Genomic DNA, 23,175 nt, shown 5'->3' with positions numbered 1-23,175 from the left:
TAAACAACTGTACTACATTCACAGAATGTGGAGAGGTTTTTATGCTATTGGGTCTGCTTAGACTATATCTCGTTTATCTTACAGATCCTAATAGCAGTGGAGAATACCCATCAGAAAATGTAGTTATAGTACATAACTATCATGCAATTCCTATTTGCTTTGCCACACAAGCCTAACTGATAGGCATTATTTTTATGAAATAAAAAGTGTGGCGCTTTCTGCAGTACATTTGCCACCCTAATGTCACTTAGAAATGAGGTTATTAATTTCAGTAGGACTTATTACCTAGTAAGTGGATTTAGTTTGTATGCTAAGAGGACTTTGTTCCTCTAGTAGAAACCAGCTATCATAACAGTATAAATAATTAATAAGCCTGTTCTCTTAAATTACATCAGATAATCAGATCTCAGTGGACAGCTTAACTGCGTTCATGTCTGTCTCTTCTTTTAATGGTAGAAATTCACTTCTCCATACAATTAAATTAGACTATGACAGAACAAAGAACGTACCCTCAAATTCATGAGGAAAATCAAGTTTCAGAAGAAAACTCCAGACATGTTTGTACAAAATTAACAAAAATATTGGTAGAAACATGTATTACATATTGTCATGTCCTATATAAATGTTCAGTAAACTGAGGAAATAAATGAGTGGCAATGCTTCATATAAATTAATGACTGTATAAAAGATTGACTCATACTAAAACATGGAGTTACAATGAAGCGTACTTTTACTCTCAAGCTAGCTCTTAAATTTGATGAATACTATCCAATCTGAGCCAATTTAATTCCCTTTTCATGTGTAGTTGTCTCATTATCCTATTTTTTTCTGAATTTTCTTTTCTTTTCATAAGAAACTAATCCAAACTGCAGAGAATCTTTAATGTTGGGTTCTTAGAAGAAGAGTTCCCAAAAGCTGAGATAATGCAGTTTCCTAAAATTATAAACAAATCCATGTGACTCCAATATGAATAAAACTAGTTTTCCTTTGAGTTTATGGTTGGGCAAGAAATAAATATTCTACTTTTAATCACTGTATTTTAACCTATATGTTCCAAGGATTCTCAGACTTTAAAATATTGTACTGGTGATATCTTTTCACACTTAAGGCGCATCTTCATGGTTACATAACCAAAATTCAGACACTTAGCATGTGGCATGTATTTATGATAATTGCACTGTCCAGCAATGATTCATAACTGCATTAATCACTTAACAACTGCAGTGATTGGCAAAACAGTCATAAAATAGGGCAAAAGAACACAACAACTGCTTTGCTTAGCAATGGAAATTTTGGGCTCAATTGTGGTTGTGACTCAATTGTCTTGACCTACAATTTGAGAATCCCTGAATGAAAACTTCTAGGGCAAGGTGGGAATCTGATTTCCCTTTTAGCAATCTGAACTGGAAATAGTTAGCCTACAGAATAAGACTTTCAAAATCCTGTAATATTAGTAATATTTATTAAAAGGGGTGTTATGGTTGTAGCAGAATTCCAATGAGTATCAGCTAAGAAACCTACATTTATACAATCTAATATGGCAAAACCTGTTCTGCCTTCTCATATGTTTTCGATTCAGAGGACAGGAGGGTTGTTCCTTCTATTGAAAGGGTCAAAATACTACTATTATCAGTGTGGGAATAACTTCTCATAGGCGAAACACATGATCTATGATCCATACCACACTCTGCTGTGTAAAAAATAAGCCTGGTAGCATCACAGATTTCTAATGTAGTGTGATGGTTAATATTTTGGAGACTCAAGTACATCTTCAGACTTTGTCTGAATTCTGTTGGGTGGCTTTGGGTAAATTACTGTCCTTTCTCTCAACTCTCATAGAACAATTATGGGGAAAAATTAAACAAGGAAGTACTCCTCCTTGAACTTTTGACAGAAATGAAGGATAAAATCTAAACAAACAACAGTCTACAAGCGATCTTTCTTGTATGCTAAAATGGCTTCTTGTCAGATTTTAAGAGATTTTAATAATTAAGTTTCAAGAATTATTAATACTTCTAAAATGCCAGCGAGGCACCACGAGATTAAATGCTGAAATTAAAATATATCATTTCCATTCTTAAATATATGTATTATATATTTATTCAGGTGCCCCTTTTCATTCAGCCAGTAAATGCTGACATCACACAGCAACATTCCTGTGTGCCTTCATGAGTGGCTTTCACAAAGAGAACAGGAGATGCTTTAAAGAATGGAGTTGGCTTGCAGCTTGCTATTTAATGAAGAGGTTTATCATCAACTGGGTGAATTTCATAAAGCAGAATTTGCTTTGGAATGGCTGAGGTTTTTGGAAAAACTTTTACCAGCAACACATCAGGTAAAAATGATACAACTAGAACAGAACATATTTTTATTTCCTGTGGTCTTCCTTTTATCCCTAGGAAGGGGTATCATTTAGGGAGCTGTCTAGTGATTGGAAATGGAAATTGAATACTATTTTGAGCCAGGCTTCACTTGAATGAGTCTGAACCCAATTGAAAGTGGTCTGAAGCTTTTCCGATAGTTCAGAGTTTGAATGTTAACCATGTATTCTATATTTCCAGGCTGATATAAGAGAAAAACAGAACAAACTTGTTGAGCAACTGATATCCTTATTAACCAGTGCACCAGGACCTCCTGCTAGACAACTCATTGCCAAGAACCTCGCTATATTGTATAGCACAGGAGATGTTTTTTCTGTTCACCAAACAATTGACAAATGCAACGAACTTATTCTCAGTAAAGATGATTCACCAAGCTATCTACCTACTAAACTGTAAGTTTAAAAGTCCACCGTGATCATAATAAAATACTAATTTTTTTTCATCATGGAACCTATAGAGTCTTAAATAAAAATAACGAAAATTGCATACAATGTGAGTGTGAGTTTTGAAGATTAGAATAGGCCTGCATCCAATTTTTCGTTGGCCTGGTAACAGAGCCATAGTTTCCTATGTTTTCCCCTGCACTGCCCATTTGAACAACACAAAGGCAATTTCTTTCTTTTTAGCTCCTGTTCTTTTTATTTGTATTCTTGTCCAGGAATGAGTTTATAGTTAGATGATGGGAACAGAATAATCAAAACAAGTTAGTTTAGAAAAAGAGACTGTGGTGAAAACACAGCAATTGGAGGAATGCCTAGAAATGTTGGATTGGCATTTATATGTTGAAGTGGATAACCAGACGGGCATTTAAACATAGACACTCAAGAATTACAGTCAAATAAACAGTTCCAATCTACAATCTGGCACCAATAATGCTCTATCCTTTTGCAAGTGAACTGCTAGCACATAGAAGCCCCTAGCATAAAAATATAGCCTTTATATTGGCCTACAATATTCTTGAGATTAAGTTATAGCTAGAATTTATGAGGATTGCGTAAGATTTTTCAAAGGAATAGGAAGTATACATGACCTAAAAATAGGCTTTAACAATTGAAAAACATTTAACCTCAAGTAAACTCAAGTTTCAGGATATAACATCATTGATTCTTCAGTTATGGGTGTGCCTTTTCTAGATACAGATGGAAGAAATGCTTTAATTTTAATAAGGTCTATGTTGTATGTGTATGTATGTATGTATGTATGTATGTATGTATATGTGTGTGTGTGTGAGTACACACACACACACACACACACACACACAATATCTCATTCTTTAAAAAGGGCATAAAATTTGTTGTACACAGCAGTTCATACTTTTCATTATATGAAACTTCTCTTAATATAAACATTTTTGCAAATGCTTTCTTCTAACATATGCCCATTGCATTATATTTTATAAATTTATACTAAAGAAAATAATTGCTCCTTCATATCAGTTATTTTATGAAAGACTAGTTACATTGGGTGGCTCCTACTTAGAACTCGGGCTTGCTGAGAGAGTTGAGGAAACAATTCAGATAGGCTGAGAGAGAGGATAATCGATTAAGACATATTGGTTGCTCCTGTTTCATCTTGCTTCTTGAGTGTTTCTGTTCATAGCATGCAGCTCCCAGTTGTGGACATGTGGACACTAATAGCAATGCAAGATATCTCTAGATTAGAAATTGTAGCTTCAATAAAATATCATGAATATACTTGGAAAAGTTTTAATTTTTCTTGAGTTTGTGGCATACTGTCCAAAATATGGCAGAACTTCATTGAATTATGTGAGTATTATTACGAGTGATAACCTAATTGGTTCCTCTGTATTACTAAAAAAGCATCATGTGAAGGTTAAATTGGCCAAAGGCATGATAGGGAATGGAAGTTATAGACTCATCTGGTTATGATATACAGATGATATGATAAATTATGGCTTTGAATGTAGATGGTGTAGATGGTATTGAGCATGAATGAAAGAATGAAAGAAAAAGCAGATAAACAGAAATGTAATGTCTGATCTTGGAGAGATGAGTTGATGAGTACATGGATGTGAAAATGTAAGTTTCATTACGAATAAGTGATTTTGATGAAAATAAACGTTGCCTGAAGATGGGTCAAAAGGACTAAACAAGGGGCCTCCAACAAAGTCAATAGAACCATAAATAAAAATATGAAATACTTTGGAATGTAACTGAAATGGGATATTTATGTATGCATATATTTTATTTATTTATTTATTTATTCATGCATGCTAGAAACCATATTAGAGACATTTGTATGGGAATGTTGAATATCAAAGAATGGAACTACTTGTGTCTGACAGGAGAATGCTATTATTCCTCCTCTATATAAAAGGAAAGATATTCTGTAGGAATTTCTTAGAAGTGCAGAATAGCATGTTGATTTTTAATCAATCTCAGAAAATGACAGAAAAGGAGATACAAATAAAAACAAAATAAAGGAATCTCTGTCAAACTCTTATCACAGTTCATCAGGTGCTAGGTAGTGCCAGCCAAAAATAAATCAATAAAAGATTGTTCTGATTGCTCCACAAGGCTAGTTGTTCAACCTCCCGTCTTTATGCAGATTTATCCCTAACCCTAACAAACTATACTTCTGTGCAAACTGTATAGTCTACTTGGAGGAAATTGTGGCTTACAGTACAGAATCCTGCAATCATTTGACCACGATTTACAATATTTTTGTCAAAAACTAACATTTGCTTCTGGTTTTTAGCAAAAACCACCCATAACGAACAGTGGGTTCACTTAGCAACTCTGGTTTGGCTTAGCAATTACCACAAAAAATTGTTAAAATGGGTGGGTCACATGATGACCTGCTTTATGACCATCACAGCTTACAATCATAATTACCAAGCTCACTTATCATTGTAAATCGAGGACTACTTGTACGTAATAAATTTAGTTGCAAAGGCAAATCCAAGATGTTTCTTTGTACCAGGTTGTGAATCAGTTTAGTTTAGTTTTTTTAAGTGATTTTGAAACATATATCTTAAACCTACCTTATACAACTGGCTGTGCAGAATTACCAGTCAACATTCTGCTGGAGATGGTAACCTAATACCTAAAAACTATAGGTTAAGGAAATGTTCCTAAATAATTTAATATTTAAAAGCTTTTTATTATTAATAGCTATTGATTATTAAGAATTTCATCTATTTTTTTTTTTATTCAAAAAGTTTTTATTAGTCAAAAAAGGTTTATACAAATACATATCAGGTATGGTAAATTTTCATTTTTCTTATCTAAAATAAGAATTTTACTCAAATTTTTTAACACATACAACAGCCATAAGGCAAGCAGGTGACACGAAGTAGCTAAGTTTGCAAATTTTAAATACGTAATAAAGAAGAGTCAAGAATAAACAGAATATCGTACAAAAGAGAATAAGGAAAACCAACACAATCCCAAATATCTTTATCACTTCCTAGTTTTGGATCTCAGAACTCTGGGTTCAGCCTGACCCAACTCCAGGGCCGCAACAGCGCAGCCGCTCAGCCCCATGATCTATAACCTCCCTTCTTCAATTCCTGGGTCATCTGATTCCAGGAAGGCTTTGTGTTCCTCCACATAGGCCGTAGCCTCCATAATTGTACTGATTTTTTCGTAATGCCCTCCCGGAAAATCATCAATCCCTCTGGCATCAGCCATCTGAAGCCCACTCCTTCTGGTACAATTTGCTTGACAAAAAATAATATTTCTTTCTTTTTTCACGTACCTGTCTGGGAATCTGCCTCAGAATGGCTATCTCCCTGCCCCTGTAAATCAGTGCCCCACTCCTATGTTTTCTAAGAATTTCATCTCTCGTCTCTCTTCTCACAAATTTGACATGAACCTCTCTGGGAACTGCATGCGTGCGTGCATATTGCAAATTAACTCTATAAACTCGATCCACATCCCAATTCATGAAATCAACACCTCTCCCAAGAAATTCTCCCAACAATTTAGTCACAACATCTCTCAAGTCTTCTTGGTCCACTTCTTCCAAATTTTGAAACCTAAGGAAATAAGACATTTTATCCATCTGTAGTCCAAGCACAGCATTGCCTGTCGTCTCCTCTCTTTCTGCACTGCCCGCATCTCACCCTCCAAACCTTCCACTTTCTGCTTGTTTTCTGCTGAAACTTGTTGAGTATCCTTTAAATCCTTTTGGATAGTCACAATTTCTGCTCTTATTTCATCCAATTTCTTGTCCATATTAGATAACTTTTCCAAAATTCTCTCCATCTCTCCAGCAGTTGGTCTCTGACCTTTTGCCATTAAGGAAAAAAAAATACAAAATCCTCAGGCAGGCACGGTATCCTTGTAATTTCCTCCGGATCCACCAGGGGGCACTCACAGGAGCAACGAGTCCAGAGTACAGTTAGTCAACCAGGAAGCCGAAGGGAAGTGATGTCATCAAAATTCTCATAGTGAAGAATTTCATCTATTTTATAATAAAATGCAGTATAGCATAATATTAATAATGTTTTTTAAAGGTTGCCTGACTACATTTTTTTCTTTTCTGTTTTAAAAGTGCTGCAGTGGTTTGTTTGGGCTATTTATACAAAAAACTGGGAAGAATTTTGGGCAACAGCTTTGTGAATACTGTGGGAAATATTCTTAAAGCAATGAAGAATGCAGAGGTAAATGAGCAGGTGTTCAAAGTTGAAATAAAATATTGATTTAAAGTCTAGGGAAGAAAACAATTTTAATGAAGATTCAATGCATATGGAATTTTGACATTTGACAATGATACACCAGAAACAAATGACATTTTTGCAGAACTTCTCTGAATCATAAATAGGCTAATTGCAAAGTATGATGAGTCTTTGTTAAGACTTTTCCTCTTCTCTTTTTAATCTTTATCGAAACTAACATTAAGAATGAACATTTGATGCCATGATTTAATTTTTTTCTTCCATTCCCTCTGCTTCCTGTTTTTTTTCTTTCTGATATTTTATATTTTTATTGAGATGTGTCTATTGGAAATCTTTAGACTTTTTTGCTGAACGATATGATGAAAATGCTTTAAGTGAAATAATTGGCTTGCCTAAAAATGTTGAGTATTGTTATTTTACGTAGTCACACTTGCACCTTCATTAAGGCAGAAGTAGTGTACAAGTGACTCTTTGTACTCTTTGAAAAATGAACTCAGATTTTTAAAAACTCAGTAATGAAGTGCTGAAACTTGTTAGAGACAGGTTCCAGTACTGTACCATGACTTCTCTGCCATAAATTTAACAGTGAGGCCTTTGGCAAAAATTTTGACCTAATTCACCTAACATGATTACGATGTTTTTAAAGTTTCGTTTGTTGAAGAGTAGCAGAATTAAAATGCAAAAATAGTAAACAATCCTGGTTTTTTTGTCCTTTAATAAGATGATTTTTTTGTCTTATCAGTCTCAAGGACGATACGAGATCATGCTAAGTTTGCAGAACATACTGAAAGGGTTGGGAGCTGCTGCTGTTCCTTGTCACAGAGATATCTACAAAGCTGCTCGTACATGTTTGACAGATAGATCAATGGCAGTTCGTTGTGCTGCTGCAAAGGTAAAATATTGTACATTTTTGTAATTAATCTTCTTGTATACCATTTCTTAAGTTACACAAAGAATAAAACAGCATCCATTGCAATCACTGTTTTGTATTACCAAAAATATTTTGGCATACCGTATTTTTCGGAGTATAAGACATACTTTTTTCCCTCCTAAAAGAGGCTGAAATTTCGGGTGTGTCTTATACTCTAAATGTAACCCCGCCCAGCCACCAGCCACCACCCTTCAGCCTCCACACATCTTCTTCCTGGCTGCAGAGTTTGCCACCGACAATGGCTTGTGTTTTTGGGCTCCGCGCATCATGTTTTTGGGCTCCAAACACTCCGTTTGAGAGCCCTTCAAGGCTGTGGGGATTGCCAAAGCACATCGCCGCCTGAAAATGTGACGAGTTTGGAGGCTGAAAATGTGACGCACGGAGCTCAAAATGGCTACCCAGAACAGCTGCTGCCTTCTCTTACCCCTTCCATGCTTCACCTGCTTTAGTCACTGGAGCTCCCTCTGACAAACAGCTGTGCTTTTGAAGCTGTTTTTCAGCCCCAACGCAAACTTCCGTGCTTTGCCTGCTTTTCTAATTGCTACTCCCTCTGATCAGAAGGGAGATCGGAGCGATCAGCTTTAGAAGCTGTTTTTTAGCCCCCACCAGCCCCAACCTCAAAACCAGTGAGCGAACTAATGTGGTGAAGCTGACCAGGCTAAAGACTGGTAATGAATACCTGGTAGGCAGATTTTTTTTTTCCTATTTTCCTCCCCAAAAACTAAGGTGCGTCTTATACTCCGGCGCATCTTATACTCTGAAAAATATGGTATATGTATGGAATATAACATACTTTCGTTAGGGTTTTTCCCTCACAGATAAATTCAGTATATTAATTTGTGTCTATTAAAATGGTATACGTTTTGCCATCTGACCTTACGTCTCTATAAAGATTCATTGACAACAGCAGTGTGTATCCTTATTACAGAGAGACAGTTTGGTGTAATGATTAAGGGGCCAGGCTAGAAAAGAGAACACTGTGAGTGCTAGTTTCACTTTAAACATAAAGCCTGCCGGATGACCTTGGTCCAGTCAGTCCCTCTAAGCTCTAGGAAAGAAGCAATGGCAAACTACTTCTGAAATCTTGCCAAGAAAATTTCAGGGACTAATTCAGACAGTTACCAGAAGTCAACAATAACTTGGAGGCACTGCTCGCCCTGCCCCCCGCCCCCAAAATGGGTTTACAAGTCACATCAAGTAACTGTTCACCCATATACATTTTTCTTAGGATATTGAATTTATATCATTTGAAGTAAATATTCCCCTATTTTGGCAGTTAACATTGGCATTTTAGCTCTGTAAGTGTTTTGGGGTTTTTTCTTCCTAAATGGATCTCATGCTCATTTTAGAATTGTTTGAACAAGGTACTAGTATATATTTAAAGTCCCCCCTCCAAATATTTCAATGATTGAAATATTTTATTTCCTTCATCAAAAGAGCTGAGCATTTGTAAAGTTTAATTGTCTTAGGTTTATATGCTTTTATTTCCTTTTATATCCTTATATCCATAATTAACAATGCATAAATATTTTTGATACTAGTCTAGGTTTGAGATTTTTAAAGATTTTTTTTATCCTGCCTTAATTATTTTTTTATAAATAACTCAAGGCAGCATATTTGCATAATGCTTTTTTCTCCTCCTATTTTCCTACAACAACCCTGTGAGGTGAGTTGGGCTGAGAAAGAGTGAGTCCCAAAAGATGTGTGTGTGTGTGCGTGTGTGTATCTGTAAAAATAAATAAAAAGTCCTACTAATGAGTTTCCCCCCCAGATAAATTGATACTATTCAGAGGCCTAATAATAATGTCTACATTCTACAATTTCCTCTTGGTTGATCTTATGTGTTTCTGGGTCAGATTTAGGAAACCTTGGATCAGAGGAGAGAAGATGAATTTATGTGATAGGTTTTATTTTCCTGCCTGACAGACATTGTTGGATGCAACCCATTTTTTTAGGTATTTTTTAAGCTACACAACCTTTGTGCACAGATTATTTGATTTGTTTATTTTGCTTGTCTTCCTTCTCTCCCCCGCCCTGCCTTTTTTTTTTAATATAGTGTCTTCTTGAACTTCAGATTGAAGCAACTTTTATGTGGAGTACAGACATTGATAGTGTAGTAACTCTATGTTTTAAATCCTTTGAAGGATCCAACTATGAAGTGCGAATGGCCGTTTCTAAGCTTTTAGGCTATGTATTGATTAGTGCTATAACATCAAAACAAGCCACAGGTGAGTTGATTTATTTTTTCATTCTTAATTTGGCTCAAGAAATTGTAAGCTCTACCGGTAATAAAAACCTTTCAGAATCGGTCACTGAATGATTTTAACATATGACAATAGCTAGTATATTATTATGTTAACATAATAACATATCAACTAGCACACACACACAAACACACACATCATATACAAAGACACATATATACACACACGTATATGAATATTTTGCCTAACTATGTCAGACCATTGCCAAATTTAAGAAAATATATGGTCATGAGTGTGTGCTACATCAGAATAAAAATAGTGAAATATTTCCATTTTCTGTGGTGGTAAAGTGGGGAAAAATTAAAGGGGAAACAAATCAACTAAATGACAAACTTAAAAGGACCCAGCTAGATCAAAGGGGATCTAGCATATGAGGAAACATTGTAAATAGTAAAAAATACTTAAATTATCTAGAGGTAGATGTTGAAATGTCCATCCAGTACTTTAGTTGCCTCCATTCCTCTCAATTTGAATGTTAACAATCTGCACTACAGAAGTGACTCCCAGAGTCTCACCGATATACCTCCCTGGATTATTTGTTGTGTCCTATCTCCATTTTGATGATGATGAAAATATTTCATAACATTGAAAGAATTAGACTTACCAATTTCGTTACTATTAATAATAACAAATTTACTCTAACCTTTCTTTTTCTCTCATAAAGAAAAGGTAGTCTGCTTAAATAATTACAGTATTTCCAGTTATATTATGTAATTTAATGAGAATAAAGCTAACATGGCTTCATTTGGATAACATGATGTAAACTGGTTGTATTAAGTTGCATGCATGGGTACACTGATATGACATGCTTATTTTTATTAATGATATTTCTGAATTTAGAGTAAAATGTGACCGTTGCCAAAGTATTGCCCTTCATCAATGTTATGGACTATTGACTCATTTAATTTATCTTCATTGTATTCATAAAAGCCATGTTTCCATGATAGCCTAATGTGTAATGTTTTTGTCAAACACACTGTTCTCAGCAGTGAACCAGACCTCTCAACTCTTGCCAGTAACATGACTTGATTTAGCTTAGCTAACCAGTATGTAGACTGAGTTCAGACTGTTTTATAGATAAATATGAAGTACAAAAGTGGTTGCAAAGCAGAGTCTCCCTGCAGCAACCTTTCTGTTGCTCATATTTTATTTTCACTTAGTCCAATGTGATTTAGTCTCATATGATAGTTGTCTTTTAAAAAAGAAAAGATAAGGATCTTGTTAGTCATGGAAAGACTTTTCCATAAAATGACATGTAGTTTGGCACAGATTTGAATATTATATCCATGATTGTTTCTTTAGTTGTTTGCTTGCCATATTTAGAGGCTGTTCAGTTGTTCAACAACTCTGGTTGGCTTCACAGACTAAAAGCACAATACAGGTCGTCCTTGGTTAACAACCTAGTTCAGCAACCTTTCAGCCCTACAATAGAAGATGAAAGTAAATGAAAGACTATGGTGTGTATATATGGGGGTATGATTATATGTATTTTTTTTATTGAAAAAGCATCTGCTAGACAACATGCTCACAAAATCTCATTTATGGAAGCTTTGGAACTGCTAGGGACAGGTTTTCTCCGTGGAAGTTCTGGATTTCTACGAACCGGTGGTGATATTTTGAAAGGAACCAGCTCAGTCAGCAGGGATGTCAGAGTGGGAGTTACTCAGGTTTGAGTTATATTATGTCAAATTATATTAAAATGTTAAAATATGTTGTGTTTTAACTTTTTTTAAATTTGTGTGACTAATTTGTTACTGTACTATATATTTGTTCCTGTTGAAAATGTTTGTGTTGCAGTTAGAGTTTTCCAACATTCTTAAGAAGTCTGAATGATTTTAATACTGATGAGCATCTATCTCAATTGTTAATGAAAACTTGTATATTTTTAATTTAAAAAATGGCAGGCATCAATCAAATAAGCAAATGAAGACATAAAATTTTAAGGACTATGTCTGTTATCAGCATAACCCTGTGAAAACAGAACAGATTTGGACCAAAATCAGTGTGATGGGAGAAGAAAAAAAAATCCCCCAGTAAATCTCTATGGAAAAAATCCCCCAGATACTTCCCTTGGAATGCTGCTGACTTCTCCATTCTGAGCATTCTTCCTTCCTAGTCACATGATCCAGATGACATCATATGTTGCTTTTAACATAGTAAAATGTTTATATAAAAACTATGCTGTTTTGCCTCTTGGAATGCTGTGAATTCCTCAGTTTCATAATCAAATCATAGAATTAAAATATAATATTCACAAAATACTCAATTATTCTCATTGATTAAGTAGTCAGTTACACCTGAAACAATATTTTTTACAATTGTTGCCTCATGGGGGTAATTACTTAACTGTTTAGTAAAATTATTAGAATAAGATATTTCTTAAAGGAATCTAACCCCAATCAGTGCCAGAGTTTTGTGAGTGTGAATTTATAGCTTGTCTTTTGGAACATGGCTTCAAGTCCAACACAATTGGAAAAATCCAAGGCTTTACACATAAGAAGGTTTTGGTTCTTGAAACCATACATCAGTGGTGTTGTCCATTGACTTCCTCATGGAATTAACAAAGCTTTGCTGCATGATTGAAGAACCATTTTCAGTTTTTGACGTATGTTTAAGGTATAACGTTATCAAATAAAAACAATCACTGTCATCAGAGACACTACAACTAAAACAATAGAAATCCTCAATTGGCTGTGTATGGGTATGTTAAATAAAGCATATTATGGCTTAGTATGGTTGCCTGGTTTATTCAACATGCTATTCCATAATGTGTTTTAGTTTTTGATTTCGCTATTTTTAAACAATAGTTTATGGTTTAGAAAGCATGAAGGTAGTTTATATAGGTAGTCCTCAACATATGTCTACAATTAAGGCCAAAACTTGTACTGCTAAGTGAGAATCTGAGTGCTGAAACTGAGCAGACTGGGTCTAGGTTTTCTTTAATATAGCTTACTCAGGCAACATAAAAAAGTCAAAAAAGATCAATTATTGGAAACTGCTCATTATTGCAACCAGATTTGTTAAGTGAGTTTTGTCCCATATTCTTGTAGGTTGTTAAGCCAGTTGTTAAGTGAATCACTGCACTGCACATTGTTTAGTTAGTAACACAATTGTTAATTGAATCTCTTCCATCACATGACTCTGGGACACTGCAAGCATCATAAATATGAGTCAGTTGTCAAGCGTCTGAATTTTGATCTTATGACCATGGAAATGCTGCAATAGTTATGTGAAAAATGATCATAAGTCACTATTTCCAGGGCCATTGTAACTTTGAATCGGGTGAAATGTTCCCGGTTTGGACCGGATCTCCTGATTTGGTAGCGATGGCGGCGGGTGATTCGGAGAACCGGTAGCAAAAATCCCTGTACCCCCCCATGCCCAGCTGAGCCGCGTGATCATCAGAGTTTTTTTTTTTTTTAGTTTTAAAAGCATTTTTTCTTTGGCTGAAAAATGCTTTTAAAAGTAAAAAAAAGCCTCGGATGATCGCGCAGCTCAGCTGGGATCATCAGAGCCTTTTAAAAGCATTTTTCTACAACCTCTTCAGCAGAAGAGGTTGTAAAAAAAAATGCTTTAAAGGGTTCTGGCGATCCCAGCTGAGTTGCTGATCACCAGAGGTTTTCTTTTCTTTTAAAGGCAAAAAAAAAATGCTTTTAAAAGAAAAGAAAAGCCTCTGACAATCAGACAACTCAGCTGGGATCGCCAGAGCCTTTTAAAAGCATTTTTTCTACAATCTCTTTGGCAAAAGAGATTGTAAAAAAATGCTTTTAAAAGTAAAAAAAAGCCTCGGATGACCGCGCAGCTCAGCTGGGATCATCAGAGCCTTTTAAAAGCATTTTAAAAATTTTTTTAAAAATGCTTTAAAGGGTTCTGGCGATCCCAGCTGAGTTGCTGATCGCCAGAGGTTTTTTTTTCTTTTAAAGGCAAAAAAAAATGCTTTTAAAAGAAAAGAAAAGCCTCTGACAATCAGACAACTCAGCTGGGATCGCCAGAGCCTTTTAAAAGCATTTTTTCTACAATCTCTTTGGCAAAAGAGATTGTAAAAAAATGCTTTTAAAAGTAAAAAAAAAAAGTTGGCCACACCCACCCAGTCGCATTACCACCCCCCACCAAGCCACGCCCACAGAACCAGTAGTAACAAATTTTACATTTCACTACTGCTTTGAATGGTCTCTAAATGAACTGTTGTAAATTAAGGACTATATGTATCATATATGGAAATTATGCATGAATTGTTGCAAGCTAGTGAGGCAGTTAAGTAGGGCTGCTCTGCCTCCTAATTTTGGCAGAAAAACATGACATAAGTCATTCTTTGTTTCCTCTGTAAAATATTAATTTTGGCCTGAAATCATGTTTTTGCCCCCTGAAGATGGATTTATGTGATAACCTTCCTTTTAAACGTTCTGTTTTAAAGGGGGAAAGTATTACTATACTTTTCATTTACTGTCCCTTTAAGATTATACCCATTTCTGTCTTTAAAGGCATGGAAATTAAGTTTAGTTTCTTTAAATATATTTATTTTATTTATTTAGTAAATAAATTTATATGGCTGCCCAGATCACACATAGGTGGCTGAGTGGCTTACAAATATGAAAAATCACCATCAAACTACTTGTTTTTAGAAAGCAGGACAGTATTCTATAAACTCACTATACTGAGATTGCTTTTATTGATTGGCATGTAATCTTTCAAGCTGTTCACTGCCTTTATGTTCTGGTTTCCATTGTTGTAAAACCAATTTAGAAATAAGGAGAATATTTCAATAATTTCTAAGAAGTCATTCAAATTTGTAGGGGTAAGAATGGCAGTTTTAATGGAATTATTCTTAAAATTCAATCTTACCTAAATATAAATTTATATATAAAATTATACTGATATCATTGTTCTTATTTTTTCACTGTAATATTAAGTTTGCAGTTAATCTTAACTTGGTATTTGTATTTTGATTGAGAGAAGGAATTTTTCAGCATTCAGCTTAATTTGATGAAGTTTATTTTTCAAATGACTACTGCCAGATCTTTTCACTCTACTTAAAGAAGCTATAAATGTAAATAAATACATTAAATACATACATTAAAATGGTTTCATGTTTTTGTAGTATGTGACATAATATGTGCAAGTTGAAACTGATTTTAATATTTTTTTTTTAATCAATTGTTTTCCAGGCATATGTGGTATTCATTTCCACATTAGGAGGAGAATGGCTTGAAAGAAATTTTTGTGCTTTGCTTTCCCACATTCTCGATCTGGTCTCTCAGTCTCACCCTAAGGCTATTCAGACACAAATGGACAGTATTTGTAGCCGCCGTTGTATTTCATTTATTCTCCGAGCTACAGTAGGAGGCCTTCTTGGGGAAAAAGCTCGAATTGCAACTGCCAAGGAGATTTGTCAAGCCATCTGGAAACTGAAGAAAGTTATGGGTATGGGACTAACAAGATTATTTGCTAACCCTCCCTCCCTCCCTCACCATCGGTTCCAGTAATGCTTTAATCATTTCCTAATCTAGTCATACACTAATTTAATCCCCCACACAAACCAAGTCTCTGTGGCTTTTTAAAATCATTTTTAAACTTAAAATGTCGTGAATTTTTCCAATGATTCAGTTTTAGATAAATGTGTGGAAAGTAGATATAGTAGCTGACTATAGGCTTGACAGCACAATTTTATATTACACCTTACTAACATGTATATCTAATGATCGACTCACAAGCACAACATTCTCACTAATTGCAAGCTTTCCTGTTCTGTTTAGCAAGTCACGCTGAAATAAATGATCTCATTCATCTTGCCCAGTTTGGAAGGTTTGCTGAAATCTAGATGATGTAGCCAGGAACGTTTGCTGAATCTGAGCAGACTGCATCTAGGTTTTCTCTAATGTAGCTTACTCAGGCAGCATAAGAAGGTCAAAAAAGATCAATTAATGGAAACTGCTCATTATTGCAGCCAGATTCTAGAATCATGATTCTGTAGTGGCTATTGTTAGACAGCTATTAGTACCATGATCATAAAGCTTAGCTTTTTTAAAAGGTAAGTTGTTGCCATCTTATTTATTATCTTAATCAATTTTGCAGCTGGTAGAGGGAAATTACAATTATTATGCAATAATTTATCTAGCTTAAAGCGTAGTTTCATTTTACTCATAAAAATATGTGTCAGCCGCCCTCATCCCTGGCTTTTATTCATTTGTTTTATTAACATAACATTTTCTGTTGTCAGATGCTGCAGTGAGTAACTGTAATGTCGAAACCCATATTGGTACAACAGAGGTAATAGCAAGCCAGCATATGTTAATATGTGCTCTAGAAGAGCTTGGAAACCTCATACTTGGCTTAGGTACTACTGCTGCACCTGTTCTGCAAGATTCTAGTACAGGTAATACACTCATAGAGTCTTAAGCTATAGGATAAATAACACAAAAATGAGTGGTGGTACCACAAATCACTTCAGGATGTATTCTACAGAAAGAGAGTGTTCAGAGAATTCCAGCAATCTTTCTTTTAATGAATTAAAAAATTGTGTATAGATTCTGAATCATCACGGATCATTATAGGGAATCTATTGGGAACATGTTGTTGGGATTAGTTCTTAGGTTAGCGATTAGAGGGGAGACTGCATTTTTATATCATTTTGAGATTTCTTTGTAAAAAAGATTTCAGAGTGTTTTCACAGAGCTAAACAAGGACTGTGTTACAATGAGACAGCAGTTAGCCTAACTTAGATGATTTCATTAAAAAGCCAAGAATATTGCACCCGGTTAATAATGGGAGACAAGCAAGAAATCCCAGACTAGGTGAATTAAGAAGTTGAATAATCCCCTGAGAGAAAGCTTTAATAAACCATTTTTTATAATCTTGCCAAGAAAACAATATAAATGTGTCTGGATAATTACCAAGAAATGGCTCAAATGAAAGGAGGCTTTACAAACAAAGCCACAGTTCTATATGATCCTGATTCACTTACTACAGAATTCTTGGAAACATTTTAAAAGAGATGTTTGTATAAAATTGCAGTTTTGCTGCTGAAGTGGGATTTATCCTTCTTTTTGCAACACATGCCACAAATACTCTCTAAGGCTGATGATGGCCGAGTCAGGAACAAGAATCTGCCTAGCTCTTCTTGGCATGCCTATCCTGTCACTTATCACTTCCCCCCAAGTGACCATTTTGGCTTAAGAGTATCTGGACACCTGGTTTGTACTGAATAGCTTCTTTATTTTTATCAGCCTCCCAGAAAATTCTGACAATTCTGCAGGTATTTTTTTTAGCTTGCAGTGGACATATAAGGGCAAAAAAGTGGAAGCTCTGTTGATTTACTGTCTCAGCAACCATTCTCATATCTGTTTTTAATCTTGTAATATGTTCGATTTTCCAGGAGTCCTGGATGCAGTAATCTCCATTATCCTTCATCCCTGCATTTCAGTTCAGCTAGCAGCAGCATGGTGCTTACGATGTATTGCTGTAGCATTACCCTGCTATCTCTCTCCACTTCTGGATACCTGTATTGAACGCCTGACAGCAATGAAATCCTCCCCAGAAGCAGTGACTGGCTATAGTTTTGCCATTGCTGCTTTATTAGGAGCTGTCAGAGAATGTCCTTTAGGAATTCCACACGGCAAAGGAAAGGTAATTATTAGAACAGTTTGTCTGGTATTTGTTGCAGTGTCAAATTCTACAGGGAAAACCTGTCCATGATAAAAGGTTCTGTATTCAAAAACGTGTAACATTTCACAGACTGTAATTCAATAGGTTCAGTTTAACAAATTTTCACAGCATGCATCAACCAGTCTAAATACTTTAATAATGAAATTCTTATTGCTGTTTAGTTATTCCATCTGTCTATTAGACATGTGTGAAATATTTGCAAGAGGTGATTTGTAGAATGTGTCAGAGTGAAATTGCCCTCCCGGGGCCCCCGCACCCATTTTGCCTGGCAAAGTGCTCCAAGAGGCCATCCAGTCCAAAAAAGGGGCATGGGGGACGCACACAGTCCCCCCCCACTCCCGTGCCCTGTTTTGGCTGCCAGAGGTACCACAGCCCGGTCCTTTGCTATTTCCAGGCTGGCCCTGTGGGCCAGATTTAAGCACTCTTGAGTTTGACACCCCTGGTCTAGTTCATAAAAAGCTATGCCATGCAACATATTATCATCTTCAGTTTCATGCTCAAAAGAAATAACTATTCTAGAATTTATTCCATGTATTTACATGAGAAAGTTAATTTGTGGGCCATGACATATACAGAAGTAGTGTATATGCATCCCTTCATAAGAGTTTAATTTTGTATTTCAGCTCTTGAAATAGTGAAGATTTCTCTTTTCATATAGGTTGTCATGATGGTAGCTGAGGATCTTTTGCGTTCGGCTTCTCAGAATAGTCGGATTTCAGTACAAAGAATGCAGTCAGGTTGGCTTTTGATAGCTGCTTTAATGACATTAGGTAAGATTATTCACCTATATATCTTTATTTCTTTATCATAAAAGTTGACCATTTCTGTACTTCTTGTCTGATGTCATTGTTTCAATATATATATATGAACAAGTTCTAATTGTTTCATAGCTGTAGAAATATCGTTAAATTATTACTTCCTTGTCATACGCCATAGGGAATTAACTTTTCTAGTATAACAAATACGCAAACTATATCAATAACATTTATGTTATATGTGAATCATAAGCAAACAGCCACACTTTCAAGGGTGAAGCAAACAGTTTTAAAAAGAAATATGAATATGTGGATTAAAGATAATTTTGGTTTTGTCTCCAGCCCTTGCAAAACATTCGTGTAACCTGGGACTGTAAAGTATTGTTTTCCACAGTGTCCACTGTATAGCTTATGGGAAGACCATGAGAACAGTACAGAGGAGAATTTTAGTCCTGATTGGGATGTTACGGTAGTTTTCCCGAACTCCAGTGAAAGAGCAATGGAAGAATAACGAATTATCTTTATTTTCTTCTTGTATTGCTAACATAGATAGTCTTTATAACCACTCATTTAGAAACTGTTCAAAGCTATAACAGTGCTGAATGAGGGGGACTTACAACTGGTCCTTAGAGTTCCAGCTGTCACAGTGTCCCCATTGTCACATGATTGCAACCCAGGCACTCAGTGCGTGGCTTGTGAATATGTGAGCGTAATCATATCTTACCTGCTGGCTTCGCTCATGAAAAGTCAATGGTGGATGGGGAAGTCAACAGGAAGTCTGAGGTCATTCGCACCATTTTTTGTCTGTGTTGTCCCTACCTCCCTGCAGCATCTGTGTATCTGCCTCGGCACCTTAGCACTGGCACCCTTACAAACCCCCAGACTTTTCCTGGGTCTCTTCCTCAACAACTCACAACCCTGTCCTAGGGTTACTGTGGCAATCAGGACAGCCAAGATTGCTATCACCAAGCAACGCAGTCACACGATGTTCTGCTTTACAACCACATTGCTTAGTGATGGAAATTCCGGTCCCAATTGCTGTCATAACCAAGGACTGCCTGACTACAATGATTCAGAGTAGGTGAAATCAATGTTGAGTAGTTAAAATATTTTCACACATCTGAACATTTCCACTTCAATTTCTCATACCCATCAAAATTTGCTTCAAAAGGTCCCTTCCCTTTTCAGAGTATTTTGCAAGGGCACATAGGAGCTTCAGGATGAAGGGGGAATAAAAAAGTTTCATCAAAAAAAATGTTCAGTCAATACCACCTACAAAAAAACATTTCCAATCTTAAAAATAATAGGTCCTGCCGTGGTCCAGCATCATCTTCCTAGAGTGCTGTTATTATGGAAATGTGCATTTCCGGTATGTCCTAAAGATTTAGAAACTGAGAAGAAACGTGGTGATTCATTTACATGGCAAGTGACACTGGAAAGCCGAGCAGGTGCTCTCTGTGGTGGGTGAAAATCGTGATTCTTTATAATTTTACTTTTTTTGAACTTTCAGTAGCAATAAAAGTGAAGAATAGTCTTTTTTCTCCATTGATTTCCAATTCCAGATCTTTACATAACACTTTTTACACATAAATATCTAGACTATGAGGTAATTGTAGCTTATTTGGTTGCAAGTATAAAATTTTATTTATTGTTATATTACATGTGGACATTTAGTAAATAAGAGAGGTAGTAACTACTAATCAATACTAACCTTGCAGATCAATTTTTGACTTAATGCTCTGATATATTAATTAGACCATCAGATTGTTTATTCATTATTCAAACATTGAAGACAATCTATCTCTTTCATTACTTCTGGCTGAAAAGTAGTGAACATCTGACTACATATTTAAATATGTAGAATAGCTAACTTTTATATTCTATAGTACAACAGTATTATTTGTTGTTTCATAATTGCATGTATTTATATACCATCCATATGGTATGGTATATATACAAATATACAAATAGAATGAGACTATTGCCTTATACACTGTAAGCCGCCCTGAGTCTTCGGAGAAGGGCGGGGTATAAATGTAAACAAAACAAAACAAAACAAAAAAATCTCTCAAGAGTGTGTTCCAGATATATCAATTAGGTATAATTTATTATAGCATTCTTCTCTTATTATTTTTTCTACTTCTTTCTATAAGAAGATTGTTTTATGATTTGTGTATATAGACTGATATGCAATCAATATGTTTTATTCTCAGCTATCAAAAGCTTTATTCTCTATTGTGGAGGACTCCTTACAGACGAAGTGATTCAAAGACTGCTTCCTCCTGTCCCATGTGCTGTTGATTTACTGACCCAGTAAGTAATAATATTTTTATTTTCATCCTCAATCAACATAAAGTAGCATTCAGTGAGAAAATTACAGCCATCCCATTGTGATAGTATAGTCTACATAATATGATAACTAAGATTTAAGATTTAATTTACTAAAGGAAACTATAAAACCATGATATTATTAAGATTGTAAGATTCATATTATGAAGAGAAGAATGAGTACAATATAGTATAATTTATATAATATGGTTGTTAATGTATACAGGTAGTTCTTGACTTACAGCCACAATTGAGCCCAAAATTTCTGTAGTTAAGTGAGACATTTTTAAGTGAGTTTTGTCCCATTTTACAACCTTTCTTGCCATAGTTGTTAAGTGAATCACTGCAGTTGATAAGTTAGTAACCTGGTTGGTAACTGAATTTGGCTTCCTCATTGACTTTGCTTGTCAGAAGGTCGCAAAAAGCGATCACGTGATCTTGGGACACAGCAACGTGTGTGAACCAGTTGTCAAGCATCTGAATTTTGATCATGGGGATGCTTCAAAAGTCATAACTGTAAAAAAGTCACTTTTTTCGGTGATGTTGTAACTGTAAACGGTCACTAAGTGAAGTAAGTGAGTTGAGGACTACCTGTACTTAGAGCTAGAAAAGGAATCTTGCAACCAGTCCTCAAATTTGTACCCATCACAGCATCCTCATGGTTCTGGCATTGTGATTTTGGCACATGTTTATGATCATCACAGTATCCCACAATCACTTGATTGCTATTTGTGACATTCACAGCTGGCTTCTGACAGGCAAAATCAGTGGGGAAGCCAGCAGAAAGCCAGCAGAAAGTCACAAGTCATGATCGTGTGACATGATTAATGCTTAGTGACCTGCTGTGATTCACTTATGACTACAATAAGAACTGACAAACTGACGCAAGTCTGGCATAATCACATGATTTTTACTCTACAACTGCATTGTTTAATGATGGAGTTGCCAATTGCAGTTGTGACTGATAAGTGAGTGCTCTCTGTAATCACTTTAGCTTTAAAGACAGTGGTCATTTGCATGTGTGTTTATCAGGATGAGGCAGTGAACTAGATTGAAAAGGGAAAAAGCATAGTGAATAAAGAGGATGGCCTTGAAGGACTAAGGCAGCTATCAATAAATGAATAAATGGGATCAGTAAATGAAACTTGATCCCAGGTCAAAAATGTAATTTGAGAAAATGCCTCCTGCAGTCCCCTGCCCTTCTCTGAAAATAAAAGAGTCAGGAAGGGTAGCATAAGCAAGATTCTGTTGTTATAACTGTTCTAATAAAAGTATTTTTAGATCTATAAGAGATAGATTTATCATTATAGGACTGATAAAAGGTGATTATTATAGGACTGATAAAAGGAGTGTACATTGTATCTGTTGGCACCGCCTTAAATCATGAGTGTTTTCTTGGATTCCTTTAATTTCTTTAAAGGAATTGTCTTCCTTGCTCTGAATCACCTTTTTCCCTTTCAGTTCAGATAGCTGTCCATATGTATGAAATCAATAGCATATTTATTCATTTATTTATTATATAGGCCGCCCATTTTACATACATGACTGTCAATTAATTGAACAGCTTTTGTTGTAACAGTAAGGTTTTTTTTTAACCTTTAAAGGCTTCCTTCACTAAATAAAATGTATGGCAGTGCTTTAAAACTATCATCAGTGACATATAGGAAAAGACTTTATGAACTGCTTGCTTTGTTGCCTCCCAAGAGTTATGAAGGTATGTATACTTCTTCCCAAAATATCTCTTGTCTTTTTTTAGTAACAAAAGGAGAAGTAAAGGATTGTAATACAGAATATAATTAATGTGTATGTAAGAAAAAGCCTTAACACAGAATGATGTTTGAAAAACCTGTACCAGATGAATTCCATGCATAATACTAGTAAAAAAAAGAGAGAGAGACAGAGAAAGCATAATTTGAATAAAAGTTAAGCTTTTAAAAAGCAGTGTATTGTATTCAAGAAAGGATAAAAGTGCTGCCTTGGTAGCCTTTATAAATTCAGGCATGATAGCAGAGCATACAGTACATTGTGTGCATTATGATTCAGAATCGAAATAATCATGTGAACTTTTTGCTCTCTGGGTCTTCCTCTGCTTTTTGTTTTCAGTATTTTTACTTGGCACATAGAGACTGTAGATGTGTGCAGTGAAATTCAGAAATAGAGCTATTGCTCTAACACTGACCAGCAGACATTAGACCACACAGCAGTTCAAATT

General features: G+C 35.4%; 1 protein-coding gene across 7 annotated transcripts in view; it reads left to right on the top strand.

The window, feature by feature from the left end:
- Nucleotides 1-2,190: 2,190 nt before the first annotated feature.
- Nucleotides 2,191-23,175, top strand: part of HEATR5A (HEAT repeat containing 5A) — a 69,013-nt gene continuing 48,028 nt past the window's right edge. For 5 of the 7 annotated variants that reach the window (XM_058162224.1, XM_058162223.1, XM_058162222.1 and 2 more), the window contains exons 1-13: nt 2,191-2,335; nt 2,562-2,773; nt 6,900-7,008; nt 7,766-7,915; nt 10,011-10,182; nt 11,725-11,885; nt 15,384-15,639; nt 16,436-16,591; nt 17,591-17,841; nt 18,539-18,650; nt 19,943-20,095; nt 20,849-20,948; nt 22,568-22,677. In XM_058162224.1, the coding sequence (XP_058018207.1) occupies nt 2,210-2,335; nt 2,562-2,773; nt 6,900-7,008; nt 7,766-7,915; nt 10,011-10,182; nt 11,725-11,885; nt 15,384-15,639; nt 16,436-16,591; nt 17,591-17,841; nt 18,539-18,650; nt 19,943-20,095; nt 20,849-20,948; nt 22,568-22,677 (2,068 nt within the window). In that variant the 5' untranslated portion in view covers nt 2,191-2,209. Of the gene's footprint in view, nt 2,336-2,561; nt 2,774-6,899; nt 7,009-7,765; nt 7,916-10,010; nt 10,183-11,724; nt 11,886-15,383; nt 15,640-16,435; nt 16,592-17,590; nt 17,842-18,538; nt 18,651-19,942; nt 20,096-20,848; nt 20,949-22,567; nt 22,678-23,175 lie in introns of those variants that run through there. The other 2 variants (XM_058162226.1, XM_058162227.1) reach the window with 2 other exon arrangements.

The sequence above is a fragment of the Ahaetulla prasina genome, chromosome 1, assembly GCF_028640845.1.
Source record: "Ahaetulla prasina isolate Xishuangbanna chromosome 1, ASM2864084v1, whole genome shotgun sequence".
NCBI classification, from domain to species: domain Eukaryota; kingdom Metazoa; phylum Chordata; class Lepidosauria; order Squamata; family Colubridae; genus Ahaetulla; species Ahaetulla prasina.
This window is presented reverse-complemented; position numbering and strand designations above follow the sequence as displayed.